At 47.8% G+C, this 18,252-nt stretch overlaps 1 protein-coding gene across 1 annotated transcript in view; it reads right to left on the reverse strand.

Annotated features, from left to right (window-relative positions):
• LOC148398573 (palmitoyltransferase ZDHHC5-A-like) overlaps positions 1-18,252 on the reverse strand; it is a 247,889-nt gene continuing 229,637 nt past the window's right edge. The window contains exon 14 of the mRNA XM_088372917.1: positions 1-227. Within this exon, the coding sequence (XP_088229043.1) occupies positions 185-227 (43 nt within the window). The 3' untranslated portion in view covers positions 1-184. The remainder of the gene's footprint in view (positions 228-18,252) is intronic.

The raw sequence follows: 18,252 nt of genomic DNA on the forward strand, positions 1-18,252 counted from the left end.
CACTGTTGTGGGACTCTAGCTTCTGACATTACCCACTGTAAGTTCTTTAGTTAGGCCATAGCTTTGATGGTGTTGGTGTCATTCTCTTCTGGTATGTAGGTGCAACAGGAAGTACCAATAACGTGGCATACGTCACCTTGTGCTGCGGTCATCAAGTCCAGGACCATCCTGTTTTGTAATACCTTTAATCTAGTAGCCCGAATCTTTCTGCTTTGTCCGACATTGACCTGCAGAGAGAGATTCACAAAAGATTTAAAACGATAGTTCAGTGTTTCTGTGTAGAGTGCTTGTTTTCCATCTCCGATCGTAGGAAATACAGCATGGACAACTCCAACAGACCATACTTTACAGCTGTCTGGGACATTTGAAACCCAGATAAGATCATGTGGTTTAAAGGCTGTAATAGCCCTGCGTTGACGTCCAGATTTGTGTGTGGTTGTCAGCTGATTATCAAAGTCAAAGTCAGCTTTATTGTCAATTTCTTCACATGCTGTATTTTGTAGGAGTGGTCTGTTACCCACACTGGTGCACACACTCCTGTCAAGTTGGCGGGCAGCATCAGCTCAACCTTGTGACCACAAAGCCACCAGTCATTCTGTATGAAGTAGGTTCCATTTGATGGTGTGCCCATGTTGGTCGGAAAGCCCTCGCCAATAGAAGAAGCTCTTCTATCCTGGCAGTCAGTGGTGATGTCCAAGGCTCACAACCAGTTTCCTCCTGGAGAGCAGTTGTCATTAATGCACGTGTGGGTTTGATATGATTCGATGAAACCCGTGTAAATTATTCCAGATAGTTTTTCTTTATTTAGGCCACTTGTGTTTTTTGTCCTTTGACGGTTACATTGAGATTTATCCAGAAGAGTTGATCACAGGTTCCCTCTGCGAGTCCAGGCGGGTAAGGGTCCGTGTCAATGACAGTGATGTTGATGTTGGCATGATGTTGATCTCCAACTCCTCCTATAGAGGCCATACATTTTGCTTTAGTAACGTTCGTCACAGTGGCCTCTAAGTGAATGGTACCAGGTATTGGTTTTGTGTGGGGGTTTTAGGTCCCATAACCAGTCCGCATGTTTTTTGTCAGATGTCCATCTGTCCCTTTGGTCGACCTTGTCGGTCAGTCTATTCAGATAAAACAGTGAACTATGGCACATTAAACCACAATGCAGCAGAGGATCGACCTGGTTAGTGGAGTCCCCATTGTTTCTAGGTGAACAAAGACACCAGAACATCCCATCGCCTGTCAGAGTGGGGATCGTTGTTTGCTTCACTGACAGTGAGATACCCAACCCAAAACGATAGGATTCCTTTATAGTCACCGCTCCGAAATTTGGGGTCCAGCACTCTCTGTAATTTACAGTGGATGAGTTGAATCCCACTGGGCTTTTGTCAACCCTATCAAATATTTTACAGTGAAAATGATTTCACTTAATGACCTAGTATCACAATAGCCTTAAGCACAGGTGTCAAACTCTAGGCCTGGGGCCAAATCAGTCTTGCCATATATCATTTTATGTGGCTCGCAAAAGCAACTCAAGCCTGTCAACATCCATGATGCTTGCTAAAGTCTGTGCCAAAAGTTCAAAATGTAATAAATAGTAACACTGAGATATTGCAAGCATTTTATTGTCCTCAACTCCTCTATTTGAGTAACAATAGTTGAACAAACTATTATTCCTGACTTCTGATTTTAAAAAAAATCTTATTTGTTGTGTGATGTATATGAGGAAGCGATGAAACTTATATGGATTTACAGTCTTGATGACTCTTCAAGGGAAAAAGTAACATGTTAAATTTCAGACCATTTTATCTGTTTATGTATAATGTTGGCGCAGCCATCGCGGTAAGAGCTGGTGCAGACAGATAAAGACAGAGGACAAATATAACGCAGAGACATGAATTTGGTTTGGCCTGCATGTGATCACCTTTGTGAATGAGCTGCTGCCATTTATTGATTGCACACAGGTGTGTAGCCACACCCACACTCACTGGTCAATTAGGGACATGACATATCAACACCCCCACTTGTTCCTTAATTGACACACAAACATACAGTGCACATTTCAATTTCTCAAGTCCATCGTTCAGTTACCGATTAGAAAACATACAAATTTATCCATCCTGACCTTAGCAACAGGCTTAGTAAAATCATCGGCCACCATATTATCCGTAGGCCAATAAAGAAGATCGTCAACCCAAATAATCAATAGGATTCCGTCATTTCCAACATTTTTACAGTAAACACAATAGTCAGCAATATTTTGAACAAAACCATTTTCAATAAGGAAATCGTGTAACATCCTATTCCAGTTTCGTCCTGACTGTTTCAAACCATACAGTGACTTATTGAGTTTACACACTAGTTTCTCTCCTGTTTTAGATTTAATCTCAAACTTTTCAAACTGCTCCATGTAAATCACACAGTCTATAGGAGCATGGAGATATGCTGTTTTAACATCCATCTGATGTAGCTCTAAATTGTACTATACTGCGAGCTGCATCAAAATACGAACAAAAGTCATATCAGCAATTGGTGAGAAGGTTTCATTATAGTCTAATCCTGCCAGTTGACTATAACCTTTTGCTATATATCTGGCTTTGTAAATGGTTTCCAACTGATTTTTTTTAATAGCGTAAACCCATCTACCCCCCACTGCATGTTTTCCCTCAGGTAAAGTCGTCAAAGTAAAAGTATCGTTCTCTATTAGAGAGTTCATTTCCTCTTTCATAGCTTTGGCCCACTGCTCTGATTTAGAAGAGCTCAAAGCTTTTTTGGGGGTCTGTGGGACATCACAAGTCACACGATAACAATAATCAATACTTGTGAATGCCATCACATTTTACCTCATAATCACAATCTGTATAATATTGAGGGCCTCTCCTCTCTCGCTTTGGATAACGACCACTCTGGCTGCTCTCACCCTTACATTTTAAGTTTGTATCACAAACCTCTATTTTTACTTCAGGTGGGATTGGTTGCGTCTCATCCGGTGTTGGTTGTGAGGTCTCCACCTTCCTTTCAGACTCAAAATGTTCATACAGGTCATCTGTCTGAGTGTCACATTCAATAGACCTTTTTGTAACAAACTTCACCAGTCTATTTTCTGTTACTTTCCCTGTCTCTGGATAGAAAATAAGATATGCTGGACTGTTTTTGTCATAGCCAACAAATAGCCCTTTTTCACAGCGTGTGTCCAAATTTTTCTGATCATATTTACATGCATAACACTCTGACCCGAACACTCTCATTTTGGACAAGTCCGGCTTCTTCCCAGTTAACACAAAATATGGGGTTTGTCCAAGTCGTATATTATAGCATCTATTTCTGATTATGCCAGATGTTTGTACTGCATATTTCAAATAGAGTCCTTCAGGCACTTTCCGCGGTCCCATTCTGATGGGGTGAATAAGGAGCTGAAGTTTCATGTCTAATAGCATTTTTACATAGCAAAGACTGAAACACATTAAAGGTAAACTCAGTTCCATTATCTGACGTTATACATTTAATCTTGCCATAAGGGGCTACATTAGCAATGAACCTCTCAGTAGCTACAACAGTGTCACTCTTGGTTTTAAAAAAATAAGTAAACACAGCTCCAGAATAATCATCAGTAAAAGCTATAGCAAATTTGAAACCATCTTTTCCAGCAGGTTCTATAGGTCCAACCAGGTCTGTGTGCACAAGCTCTAAAATGTGTCATGCGGTCGCGTTTAATTTTCCGGGTTTCTGTCTCGTCGATGTCGTAATTTTACTTCCGGTTTTATTTTGTCATCCCTTCCGTTTCAGTTCGTGTTTCCTTCCTCGGTGTTGGTTGTCTTGTCTTCCCTGATCCCGATTGTGTGCACCTGTGTAATTGACAATAATGGTCAGCACCTGTGTCCACGCCCTTTTGTGTGTATTTAGTCCGCGTCTTCCCCTTGTCCTGTGCCAGTGTGTCTTGCCTCGTCCCGACCACCAGCGATTCCTTGATGTCCGAGCTCTCAGTAAGACCCCTCCTCTTTGTCTCGCCACCGAGCGACGCTTTTGTTAGTACTGTGATTCCCATAGCCTTTTTGTCTCGCCTCAGTGCGACGCCTTTTGTTTGTACTTTTTGCCACGTGTTTTCCCTCGCAAGAGGCGTTTTGATTTGTACTTTTGATCAGTGTGCTTGCTGGAATAAATCCAAGAAAGAAACGACTCTGCATCCGAGTCCTTTGCCTTGTCCCGTGCCTGACAGTACACACTGGCCAGACATGGACTCGGCAGAGTCGGAGCACCTGTGCGCCGCAGTGCGCTCCCATGCCTCACTGCTCGCCCAGCACCAGAGGCAAGTGGGCGACTTGGGTGAAGAAATCCGAGGACTCGCTAAGAATCAAGAAGACTTCAGAGGAGCGGTCGCCACCCAAGTAGCACAGCTGGGTCAGCAAATGCAGGAAGTGCTCTCGCTCTTAAACGCGGGACCAGCAGCGACCTCCAGTACACCCGTTGCTTCCCCCGTTACTCCCCTTGCAATAGCTCCCGTGACTGGCGGTGCCAGACTGGCTCCTCCAGAGCGCTACTCCGGAGAACCCGGCCTTAGCCGGGCCTTTATTACAGAATGCGAGATGCATTTTGAGAGGTCCCCAGCAGATTTCCCCACCGAGCGCTCCAAGGTGGCCTACGTGGTATCATACCTGACGGGAAGGGCCCGCACGTGGGCCACCGCGGAATGGGCCAGGGATTCCATCTCCTGTCGCTCTCTCCCCGCTTTCATCGAGGCTCTGCGATCGGTGTTCGATCCAATCTCCGCTGACCGAGACAAGGCTCGCCAACTCTGTCAGATAGTCCAGGGACAAGACACCGTCGGAGACTACGCCATCCGGTTCCGCACGCTGGCTGCGGAGTGCGGTTGGAACGCGACGGCACTATATGACATCTTCCTCCGGGGCCTGTCTGGATCCATACAGGATCAGCTAATCCCCTTAGACCTTCCCACCGACCTCGACGCCCTCATCGCTCTGGCTATCCGCACGGACAACCGGCTGCAAGAGTGGAGGCAGCACCGAAGCAGGAACGCCCCCGCCTTCGTCCCAGTAGCCGGCCCTGACGTTCACCACTCCAGGCTGTACGGGGATCGGCAGCGCCAGGAGCCAGAACCGATGCAGTTGGGCAGAGCTAAGTTAACAGAGGAGGAGAAGTTACGGCGACGCCGAGAGGGAAGATGCTACTACTGCGGTGAGCTCGGACACCTCCGTCTCTCCTGTCCAGTGAGAAGGACCCTGAAGGTAAGCGCCTTCTCTGCGGCTCTGTCCCCGGGGCGAGTGCTCCCCAAGGGCAGGATTACACAGTTGGGAAGAGAAATAGAACTTGAAGTATTAATAGACTCAGGAGCGGACGAAAGCTTGATAGACTGGGCATTTGCTCGCCGGTGGGGGGTAAAGACTGAGCTACTGAACACTCCCGTGAAAGCTAAGGCACTCAATGGACAGGCACTCTTTGAGATAACTCACATAACAGAACCAGTCTCGCTGTCAATTGGTCCCCACCAGGAGAACATACGGCTACATGTCGTGACCTCTCCAATGAACCCTCTCATTCTCGGGTATCCATGGCTTCAACGCCACAACCCCGCTATAGACTGGGGATCAGGGGAAATAACGGGATGGGGGTCCGACTGTCATGATTCCTGTATCAAGTCTAACCCGTGCCCTGTGCCTCCTGCTCCAGATGCGCCAGCCCCAGACTTAACCGGGGTCCCTGCGTGCTACCACCAATGGGCCGAGGTATTCAGCAAGGCCAAGGCCACCTCTCTACCTCCCCACCGTCCGTATGATTGCGCCATTGACCTCCTGCCGGGTTCAACTATACCCAAGGGGAGGCTTTATTCTCTTTCGGGACCTGAAAAGCAAACCTTGAATGAATATATAGACTCCTCCCTGCAAGCAGGACTGATTCGACCATCGTCGTCGCCTGCGGGGGCGGGGTTCTTTTTCGTGGGCAAGAAGGACGGTACCCTACGTCCCTGCATTGATTATAGTCCCCTCAATCAGATCACCATCAAGAACCGGTATCCGCTCCCACTGATGTCGACCGTGTTCGACCAATTACAGCAAGCCCGGGTGTTCACAAAGTTAGATCTGCGCAACGCCTACCATCTGGTGCGCATCCGGGAAGGGGACGAATGGAAGACAGGGTTCAACACCCATCGAGGACATTTTGAATACCTCGTCATGCCATTTGGCCTCACCAATGCTCCCGCTGTGTTTCAGGCCATGATAAACGATGTTTTGAGAGACTGTTTGGACCGTTTTGTGTACGTATATTTGGACGATATTTTGATTTATTCCCCGGATCTGAAGACCCATAGGGTTCACGTCGAGACGGTGTTGCAACGACTCCTTGAACACCAACTATACGTAAAGGCCGAGAAAAGTGAATTCCACAAGAACACCGTTTCTTTTCTCGGCTTCATCGTAGCCCCGGGCAAAGTTGAGATGGACCCGGCGAAAGTAAGCGCGGTAACGGAATGGCCTACCCCTGACTCACGCAGGAAGGTGCAGCAATTCCTGGGCTTTGCCAATTTTTATCGGCGGTTCATCAAGGGCTTCAGTGCCACGGCGGCTCCCTTGCACGCGCTCACGTCTCCTAAGGTTCCCTTCCACTGGTCGGCGGAGGCGGAGGCGGCCTTCCAGGAGCTAAAGAACCGCTTCAGCACCGCTCCCATCCTTACGCTTCCTGATCCGTCGCGGCAGTTTGTGGTGGAGGTGGACGCCTCCAATCAAGGAGTAGGTGCCATCCTTTCACAGAGAGCCAAGAGCGACAACAAGCTCCATCCGTGCGCGTTCCTGTCTCGACGGCTGACGCCCGCCGAACAGAATTATGATGTGGGGGATCGTGAACTGTTGGCAGTAAAACTGGCATTGGAAGAATGGAGACATTGGTTAGAGGGAGCACAGCAGCCTTTTTTGGTCTGGACAGACCATAAAAATTTAGAATACATAAAGTCAGCTAAGAGACTCAATTCACGCCAAGCCCGCTGGTCACTTTTTTTCAATCGTTTTAACTTCACTCTGTCCTACAGACCGGGAACCAAGAACACCAAGCCTGACGCCCTCTCCCGTGTTTTCAACTCGGATCCAGAAATTAAGAAGCCCGAAACCATCCTGCCTCCTCATTGCCTGGTTAGAGCAGTGACCTGGCCTATCGAAGGCCGGGTACAGCGGGCCAATGGTAACAAGCCACCCCCTAGTGGTTGCCCTGAGAACCGACTATTTGTCCCTGCTCAATTACGATCCCAAGTCATCCATTGGGCTCACACCTCCAGACTCTCCTGCCATCCGGGCATGCGCCGAACGCTGTTTGTCATCCAGCAGCGATTCTGGTGGCCCTCCATGAGGGCAGACGTCAAGGAATACGTTGCAGCCTGTCCCGTCTGCGCCCGGAATAAGAACTCCCACGGCGCCCGTATGGGGTTGCTGCATCCCCTACCCATTCCTTCGCGCCCATGGGCAGAGATATCCATGGACTTCGTCACCGGGCTTCCGGCCTCGCATGGGCGAACCACCATACTCACAGTGGTGGACAGATTCTCAAAGATGGCTCACTTTATCGCCTTGCCCAAGCTCCCGTCCGCTAAACGAACGGCCACCGTGATGATGGACCACATATTCCGGGTACATGGGTTCCCGAAAGACATTGTTTCCGATAGAGGGCCCCAATTCGTGTCCAGGTTTTGGAGGGAGTTTTGCAGGCTCATAGGGGCAACCGTGAGTCTCACGTCAGGCTATCACCCGGAGGCAAACGGACAGACGGAACGTATCAACCAGCAGTTGGAGACAAGTCTCCGCTGCCTGGTCTCCCAGAACCCCTCCTCGTGGAGCAGGAACCTCTCCTGGGTGGAGTATGCCCACAACTCCCTGCCCACCACGGCTACAGGTATGTCCCCCTTCAAGTGTGTGTATGGCTACCAGCCCCCAGTCTTCCCTGACAGTGAGCCGGAGGTGACGGTGACTTCGGCCCACGCCTTGGTGCGCCGCTGTCGTCGCGTCTGGTCGGCGGCTCGGGCCACGCTGGTCCGACAGGGAGACCGGGTCAAGCGGATGGCTGACCGGAGGAGACGTCCGGCGCCCGTGTACCAGCGAGGTCAACGTGTCTGGCTATCCGCCAAGGATCTTCCCCACCGGGGGGACTCCAGGAAACTGGCGCCTCGCTTCGTGGGTCCGTTCCCCATCGCCAAGGTCGTGCACCCGGCCGCGGTGCGTCTCCGCTTGCCCAGGTCCCTTGCAGTCCACCCCACCTTTCACGTTGGGAAGGTCAAGCCGGTGGTGGACAGTCCATTGGTGCCAGATCCTGCGCCGCCTCCGCGGACTGTGGGAGGTGGGACGGCCTACACCGTAAAAGAACTATTGGATGTGCGCAGAAGAGGCCGGGGCTGGCAGTACCTGGTGGACTGGGAGGGTTATGGGCCGGAGGAGCGGCAATGGGTGCCGCCTAGTTATATTTTGGACCCGGGACTTTTTGAGGACTTTTATGCGGCTCACCCTGGGGCTCCTGGGCCGTCTGGGATCCGGCCCTAGGGGGGGGGTTCTGTCATGCGGTCGCGTTTAATTTTCCGGGTTTCTGTCTCGTCGATGTCGTAATTTTACTTCCGGTTTTATTTTGTCATCCCTTCCGTTTCAGTTCGTGTTTCCTTCCTCGGTGTTGGTTGTCTTGTCTTCCCTGATCCCGATTGTGTGCACCTGTGTAATTGACAATAATGGTCAGCACCTGTGTCCACGCCCTTTTGTGTGTATTTAGTCCGCGTCTTCCCCTTGTCCTGTGCCAGTGTGTCTTGCCTCGTCCCGACCACCAGCGATTCCTTGATGTCCGAGCTCTCAGTAAGACCCCTCCTCTTTGTCTCGCCACCGAGCGACGCTTTTGTTAGTACTGTGATTCCCATAGCCTTTTTGTCTCGCCTCAGTGCGACGCCTTTTGTTTGTACTTTTTGCCACGTGTTTTCCCTCGCAAGAGGCGTTTTGATTTGTACTTTTGATCAGTGTGCTTGCTGGAATAAATCCAAGAAAGAAACGACTCTGCATCCGAGTCCTTTGCCTTGTCCCGTGCCTGACAAAATGTCCTTAGCTTTTTCATCTGCATCTCTGTTTCTGCTCTGAGCAAATTTACCTTTAATACACACTTCAAATGTCATATTGGGCTTTTTAGTTTTAATTTTCATTCCTTCTGTCACGTTTACCAGCTTTAATACGTCATCATAATTACAGTGTCCCAAAATTTCATGCCATGTTTGAATGTCATAACACGCCTTACATTTATCAGTCTCATTTTCAACAGTACTCAAATAAAACAGTCTCTCATTCATATGAATATCAAAACTCGTACAATTTTTATGGATGAGCCGATTCTGTCCCTCCTTGAAGATGACTGTTGCTCCTTGTGCTGTAGCCACTTTAACAGAAAAGATGTCCTAGGAAAATGATGGCACATAGAGCGCCTCCATCAGGAACATATCCACAACACGGCCTTTACCGTCTCTCAAGCACAACTTGGCAGTGCCTTTCCTCTGAGCAATCCCGGTGGCACGCTCTCCATCAGCCAACTCCAGAATATGGCCCTGAGCCTTGAAAGTTGGGTCAAACTGCACAAATCTCCCGATGTCAGTGATGATGTATTTTGTCGCTCCTGAGTCGACCAGAAGACCCTTCGCCTTGACTCCGACCGGGGCGTCCTCCAGTTGGACCTTGAATGCAAACGTATGGTCCTCCTCATCCACCACTTGCTTCACCTTGTCCAGCTTTCTGCGCCGACAGGCTCTCTGCGTTCAGCAGCTGACGCACACCGAGGAGGAGGTGTTTATTGTCAACCAATCTCTTGCCGCCGATGAAAAATGGCGAGATTTTTTTTCCCATCGGCGTTTCGGCCCCGACTACAGTGGTCTGCAACCACCGGTCCAAGGCCCAGTGCCAGCCTGCAGACTTCTCTGTAACTTGCCGTGAAGAAAATCTTAAATAAAAACACACACACTTTCTGTGGTAGAACATATAAAGCCAGATTGAAATTATCACCACTGCAGGGGGTTGCTGGACATCAAAATATCAGTTTGACTATGACCCGGTCCATGGTGGAAAAAAGGTTGGGGGCCAGTGCCCTATTATATCATCTTCCTTACACACCACTCCATTCTTTCTAAAATTATTACTTCAAATTTTAATGAATGTATGAATGTAGAATTCTGACAATGTATTTCAACAACTATGAACACTTTGAACACTTCAACAAAAGTGTTAGGGTTGACAAATTATTGTGATCGTATGAATATGTTGAAATGTAGACTAGAATCATCAAATTTGTCAAAACCTTTAACCTTCCCTTGACTCTGGAAAGTTTCCACATTCAGTTGTTGAAACTTTCCAAATGATGTGGAAACATTCTTGCTTAGTTAGTTATCTAAAATTCTCCATTAGTTTCTGTTTCCACAACCTTGTAAAACAAAGAGCTAAGACCCTCTGCACTGATTAACCAGGTTGCAGAGGTGTGCTGTACCACACAGGGTGCTGATGGCTTGCTCCGCTTGCAAGCGTGAAATGGCCAAATTGTCTCACATGCGGTTCTTGCAAAGAAGTTAGAGTGAGGAACACTCGAACATTTTGGTGCTGTGACCCATATTCCAACATTTCGACTGCTGACAGACGGAGGACGGACAAAAAAAAAAATTCCGATTAATTTGCTGGCAGTTATTGTGTGTCGAGTTTTTTTAGGGTTTTTTTTTGGGTGGATCAGAAAAGCTCCTCTATGGAGGCTGTGTGAGATGCAAATGAGCAAGGATGAATGATTGTCTGGATGAAAGGAAAATACAGTTTGAATGGTTGAAGTTGTTGGAGATTACTATGGGAATATTAGTAGAACAACTTTGAAGAAAGAGTGATTTTGAGCAAGGTAAATGCTGTCAAACCTGCACTTTTTATTAAAGTGACCAGCTTCCCATTAAAGGGTTAGATAAGCCAGGGTGAAGGGACTCGTCCGTCTCTGACCACCTGTGTTAAATTAACTCTAAAAGAATCAATGTAATCTTTTTATGACGCCAATCCCTCTGAAGTCAAACGACGCTCGTGCTGAGTAACTTAAATTTGAGACACGTCGTCAGAATAACCGCGCCATACTGATGGCTCCCTTCGGTGATTTGAGGCTTTTGTTATAGTTCTGATATTTTTAGATGTCTTTAAGACCTCAGGGATTCGTTGATCTAGCGCACACTTGCCCTAGTTGTGCCGAAGTAACTATTTATATGGGTCAGCTCTACTTTGTTGCCGAAGTAGCGAGCCTACACATCTTTATTCGATGAAGGGTCGAATTAATGGAAGTATGACAATAATAGTATTTGAGAAGTAATTTGATACATTAATCATTAGTTCTAAAACTATATATAAACTCCTAACTGTCGCAATGCTTCAAACAACTAAATTATTTAAACTAATGATATTTTAAAACGAATCAAATATTTAAGCGAAATAAAATTACCCTTCAAATAGTTTTGAAGGCAATTTAATTCGTCAATTGTCTGAGTTAGATTTAAATGCGGCCCGACAAGTACAGGACGGGCCCGCAACCAACGAACAATTGAATGGATTTCAATCCACCAATAATCCAACTAGTCTAATTTAAACACATTCATTGAATTACTTGATTGAAGTAAATATTTAAACGAATTAAATATTTAAACGGGATAAAATTATCCTTCAAATAATTTTGAAGGCAATTTAATGCGTCAATTGTCCGAGTTAGATTTAAACGCGACCCGACAAGTACAGGACGGGCCAGCAACCAACGAACAATTGAATGGATTTGAATCCAACAATAATCCGACTAGTCTAATTTAAACGCCTTCATTAATCTTATTTATCACGGTCCGATTTTATACCATAATAATTACCTGTAACCGAATCGAATTGTCAAATCAAAAACGGTCGATTGCACATACCATACAAATTAGCGCGCAACGAATTAAATGACTATACAAACCACATTTATTGAAAAAGTATGAAATAGAATTACAAATCTTAATTCCTCCAACAACTGGAACAATTTCACTCACTGATACCCGTACAAATAAAATCATTCAGTCACGGAGTCCTTATGATTATAAAACATAAATCTGTAGAGTAGGAAAAGGTGGCTACAAGTTGTATGCAATTTTTGGTGAAAATAAAGTCGAGTGATCAGTTCGCTTTTATTTCTAGAATTCAAATTTGAGAAATAGGTTGGCCTCGAGAGGACCGGCATTCGCCCCCATGGCTGTCCTACCCCTGGCTTGTGAAATGTCGTCAAGTCTTTGAGTAAATCCAAATTAATCCAAGCAAGCGATCTTGCGTTTTACACTGATTTCTGAGGCTGGAAAGAGTCTTGGAACTCTTGCGGGCTTCTTCACGTATTAATGCTCTTTGGGAGAGAGAAGCCCCGTGGTTGTCTGCGGTGGCTTTTTTATAGGCCTCTCTGCAACCGCTCTTACTGGCATCTATACTTCGCATAGCATAGAATTGCACAATCTCAGCTGATCTGTGAGGGTTGCGCAATCCCCTTTTGCCTCTCAGCTGAGAACCACTGCTGGTTCAGCGTTCTTGCTTTGGATTGCTCAATGTCAATCGTGCACTTATCTGATGTAAGTGACCGGCTCTCCGTTTAAAGGGTAAAATTCTGTACTTTAGCCCCTCTGCAGTAACACAGTCTGTAGGGGAGACGAGAATTGATTTAAGCCGATATAGAAATAAGATTCGTTCCGAGTCTAACCGCTTTTAAGGTAACTAATCTATTGTTAGATTAATTCCGTCATTTCCGGACGCCAGTCCCGCTGAAATCAAAGAAATCCGAGGGTTGAGTAATGAAGGAATGGGGTCGAAATACAAAAAGTCCTGCCTAGCTACAAAAACAGATATGCACAAACCTCATTGAATAAAGTACATAAGCAGAAAAGTATATTCACATATTAAATCAATAAAAGAAACACTTTAAGCTTATAATTATACCTACACAGCAAATCAATAAAGACATAACTAGACATTTTTGATAAATGGTAATGACAAAGGTTTTTATAACTTTATGATCTGATATATATTTCTGAGCATTTTGAAATAACAAATGACTTTTGATATATTGCCTAAATAGCTTAATGACCCTTAAGGAACTGTGTAATGCATGCCTGATGTTTTTTCTCTAAATCATGGACACGGCCAGAGTCGTCTTGACCGTTCAGTACTTGATTGTATCTTATGTTTTGACTAATGCTAGACGCCAGTTTTTGATTACTACTGAACGCTCTGCACAGAAGGAAATATTTTGCCTAACAAAGAAAGAATGAGCTACGACAGTGTATGTCCAAGATTGGAGAAGAATGTTGACAGGAAGGTCACGCGGGGATAAAAACCAGCAGGTGCCAGAGGGAACCAGCCAAGGACTCGGTCAAAGATGATCGCCAAGGCCGAAAGACGGGATGGAAGACAACAGCCCCCACACACACCGAATCGCCCATAACCAGCACCCACTCCCATGGCGAACTTGCCCCACCCCAAAGACTCATCACCCATCAAACTTGGCCCACACTGGCATGTGCAACTGATATAAACTAACCAAAGAACCTTGAACGTTGCCTTTTCTGAATGGAGACTTTCCGCTCTTGAAGGGCCCAGCGCTGTATTTTACTTTCCTGAAAACAGAGCTTTTTGAACAAGAATTGTGATTGAACTCAACAAACATGAGTAAGTCTAATTTCTGCTTCAGTGTCTTAGCATTTTCCTAAATCTGAAGAAATCAAACGAGCACGCAGTGAGTAAATTACAAATAATACAAATAACAGGTGATTTGCAATGGCTTTTGCCGTGAGGCGCAGATAACGCGCTCCCTAAATTGTGGACAAAATCCAACAGTAACTACTTTGTCGAGACCCAGGATCTCCTCAATCGCGGCCGTTTCAGCGGCTCTCCTATTAAGATTGTTGCTTTTGTTATCCGCTCAGAATAGTTCAGCTGTCTTCGTTAAAGTCAAAGTCAAAGTCAGCTTTATTGTCAATTTCTCCACATGCCAAAGACACACAAAGAAACCGAAATTTCGTTCCCCCCTATCCCACGGTGACAAGACATGGCTCACAACAGACAAACAAGTAAACAAGTACAACAAAAGCGTGCTGAATAAATAATGAATAAATAACACAACAATAAATAAATAAGAGGAGCAGAAAAAAAAGGAGCAAGTGCGCGTACAGCAGACATTCCCGAAAATAGCGCAACAGTGCCGCACGCTACGCAGAAGGGGGTAGCGAGTTCAGGGCCCTAACAGCCTGGAGAAAGAAGCTGTTGGCGAGTCTGGTGGTGCGGGAGCGCAGGCTCCTGTACCTCTTCCCAGAGGGCAGAAGGTCAAACAAAGAGTGAGCCGGGTGACTCACATCACTGGCAATCGAGGTTGCCTTGCGGGTGAGATGGGAGGTGTAAATGTCCTTCAGGGAGGGGAGCGAAGCACCAATAATCTTACTAGCCGTATTCACTATGCGCTGCAGGGCCTTCAAGTTCTGTTCAGTGCAGTTACCACCCCAGACAGCGATGCAACTGGTGAGGACGCTCTCAATGGTGCCACGGTAGAATGTAGACAGGACTGCCTGAGGAGCACATGCACGCCTGAGCTTCCGCAGGAAGTACAGGCGGCGCTGAGCTTTCTTTGCCAGTGACGAGGTGTTTGCGGACCAGGAGAGGTCCTCACTGATGTGCACCCCCAGGAACTTGGTGCAGCTCACCCTCTCCACCACAGCACCGTCGATGATCAGCGGCAGGTGTGTTGTGTGACCCTTCCGGAAGTCAACAATGATTTCCTTGGTCTTATTGACGTTCAGCAGGAGGTTGTTGTCCCTGCACCACGTGGTCAGAAGGTCAACTTCCGACCTGTACCGAGTCTCGTCGCCCTTCGTGATGAGACCCACCAGAGTCGTGTCGTCAGCAAATTTCACTATGCGGTTGTCGCTGTAGGTCGCAGAGCAGTCATGCGTCAGCAGGGTGAAGAGCAATGGACTGAGCACGCAGCCCTGGGGGGCCCCCGTGCTCAGCGTGATGCTGGCGGAGATTTTGTCGCCAACACGCACCACCTGAGGCCTCTGACCGATGAAGTCCAGTAGCCAGTTGCAGAGGGAGGTACTGAGGCCCAGTTCGTCGAGTTTGGAGATGAGTCGCTGCGGCACAATGGTGTTGAAGGCAGAGCTGAAGTCCACAAACAGCAACCTCACATATGAGTCCTTTCTCTCCAGGTGGGTGAGGGCCAAGTGGAGGGCAGAGCAGATGGCATCCTCAGAGGACCGCTTGGCACGGTACGCAAACTGGAAAGGGTCAATGGTGGGGGGGAGAACGGACTTGATGTGCTCCATGACCAGCCGCTCAAAGCACTTCATGATGATGGGCGTCAGTGCCACAGGGCGGTAGTCATTGAAGCAGGACGGTGCAGGTTTCTTCGGCACAGGAACGATGGTGGCAGCCTTGAAACACAAGGGGACGATGGCCTGCTGCAGGGAAACGTTAAAGATGTCCATGAAGACACCCGACAGCTCCCCAGCGCAGTCCTTCAGCGCTCGACCCGGGATGTTGTCAGGGCCCGCCGCCTTACGGGTGTCAATAGCGGCAAGCGCCCTCCTCACACCGTCGGCAGAGAGGCGCAGGGGCTGCTCGTGTGGGGGGGGGAGTGGTCTTCAGCGGGCAAGTGCTGTTCTGGGCGTCGAAGCGAGCAAAGAAGCGGATCAGATCGTTCAGCAGACGGACGTCGCCCTCACAGCTCCTCGGCGCGGGCTTGTAGTCCGTGATGGTCTGAATGCCCCGCCAAAGGCTACGTGCGTCCTTGCTGTCCTTGAAGTGGGTGGAGACCTTGCACGAGAACGCCTTCTTCGCTTCTTTGATGCCTCGGGACAGGTCGGCCCTCGCTGTCCTCAAGCCAGCCTCATCCCCCGCTCTGAAAGCCTTGTCCCTGGCCCTCAACAGTCTGAGGACAGCCCCCGTCAGCCACGGCTTCCAGTTCGCGCGAGTGACGACGGATTTCGAGCAAGTCACATCATCGATGCACTTCGTGATGTAAGAGGTAACAGAGTCAGTATACTCCTCTATGTCCGTCCAATCGTTGTAGGTGGCTGCCTGCTTAAACAAGTCCCAGTCAGTGGTGTCGAAGCAGTCACGAAGTGCATCGGAGGCACCCTCAGGCCACACTCGAACCCGCCTCCGAACCGGCGTGGATGCCTTTACCAATTGTCTGTATGCGGGCAAAAGCAAAACGGTGAGATGGTCAGAAAGCCCCAGATGGGGGAGGGGGGTGGCTTTTGCGCCGAGTAGACTAGGTCCAGGAAGCTGTCTCCACGTGTCGGAAAAGGAACATGCTGGTGAAGCCTCGGGAAAACAGACTTCAGGTTGGCATGATTGAAGTCTCCAGCGAAGATGCTGAAAGCGTCAGGGTGCGCTGTTTTCTGTTCACTGACAGCCTGGTACAGTTCACCAAGCGCCGCGATCCTGTCTCCTTCGATGTTGGAAGGCAGGACGTATACCGCGACTAGCAGAATCGCGGTAAATTCCCTCGGCAGATAAAAAGGACGGCACTTAATGATCACAAACTCCACAAGCGGCGAGCAGTGCTTACATACCACCACAGAGTCCCGGCACCATTCTTCTCGGATGTAGACGCATATTCCACCTCCTCGCGACTTTCCCCCTCGTACAATGGCACGGTCCGCCAGATGCACGGCAGAGTCCGGAATGTTGTCACTCAACCAGGTCTCGGTGAACACGAGCACACAGCAGTTCCGCACCGTCCGGTTCGTAGACCTCAGCAGGCGAACGTAATCCATTTTGTTGTCCAGCGATCGAACATTCGCCAGAAGAATGGAGGGCACCGCCGGTCGCGCTGGGTTGGCCGCCAGCCTCCGCGCTTGCCCCTCTTCTGCCTCCTCGCACACCGTTTCCGACGGCTCCCAACCGGGGGAGGAATACCGGGTGAGGTCGGCGACGTTTCAGGACGTAGCAGTCCGAGCGCCTTTAATGTCGACGCTTCAAAGTCCAGAACGCCGCAAAACCCACTTCTGCCGATGTCAAGCAGAACCTGCCTGCTGTACTTGTAGCACGATAAAGCACGACGAGACGAACACACAAGACTGTCGGACGAACACTCATTAGACGAACAAATCACCGTACTGACGGGACAGAGAGTGGCCGCTGCGTGTGCACGCGCCGCCATCTTGAAAAAAAAAAAAAATAACTTGTTTATTTTCACTAGCGTACACTCACACTAGCTGAGCTTAAGTTAACGGTTTCGAACCAGATTCTGACACTCTCTGATGTCAAGGATTAAAGCTGTCTTCATTTAAGAAAAAGAACTGAACAGTTTAAAGTATGACTATGATAGAGAAACAAAAGAGATATAAAGCATAAAAGATCAAAATAATCATTAATCGAAATTAAATGATTAGAAAGTAGAAATTTAATGAATAAACAAGAAAGAGAACTACAAGTTTCAATTGTTCGAACAACTAACAATAATTTCCACTCACCATTCTCAATAGAGCAAAAATTATTCAGTCTCGAAGTTCTCTCGATTGAAAACTCAAAAATATAGTAAAAAAGGGTAAGAGGCTAGAGGTCTAAAATGCTGTTTGGTGGAAAAGTCGAGTGATCAGTTCTCCTTGTTCCAAAATCCAAATTCTGTTTAAAAGAACAGGATGGCCTAAAGAATGGACTCCTCTCTCCCGCACCAAGGTCTGCATCTCCTAGCCTGTCTTTGAGCTTAAAATTTGACTAAGTCCAATTTGAAGACAGCATAAATTCATTTTAACGGACCTTGGGTTAATCTCATAAAGAATGAAATCTATCTTTGTCTAATCTGCGTTCTCGACCCACGGCAGTAGCCGCAGGGGCATACCCCTGACGGGGAGAGCCCACCGGGCGAGAGAGAGCGATGCTCTTTGTCCGAGCGAACCTTTTATACCAGTCCAGTTCGTGGGTACTATGCCTGCTTGGTCAAATGCTTCCAGAATAGACTGCACCTGCATCTCAACCAGTCTCAACCGGATTCAACCAGATGAGGTGACCATGTTCTCACGGAAGTAACAATTTTCTCAGGGATGCTTCATCCTGTTTCCCACTCCTAAATCTTGTCAACTATCCATCAACGTGACATTTGCAAATGTTTTTTCTCTGACTTGTGTTCCGTCAAACAGCACTTTGTTTAGGCTTCAACTGGATGCACGTGACCGAGGTCACGCTCATATGTGGGATCTCAGTGTTCCACCACTTAGTA

The sequence above is a fragment of the Syngnathus floridae genome, chromosome 4, assembly GCF_059516105.1.
Source record: "Syngnathus floridae isolate MCC-2025c chromosome 4, RoL_Sflo_1.0, whole genome shotgun sequence".
NCBI lineage: Eukaryota > Metazoa > Chordata > Actinopteri > Syngnathiformes > Syngnathidae > Syngnathus > Syngnathus floridae.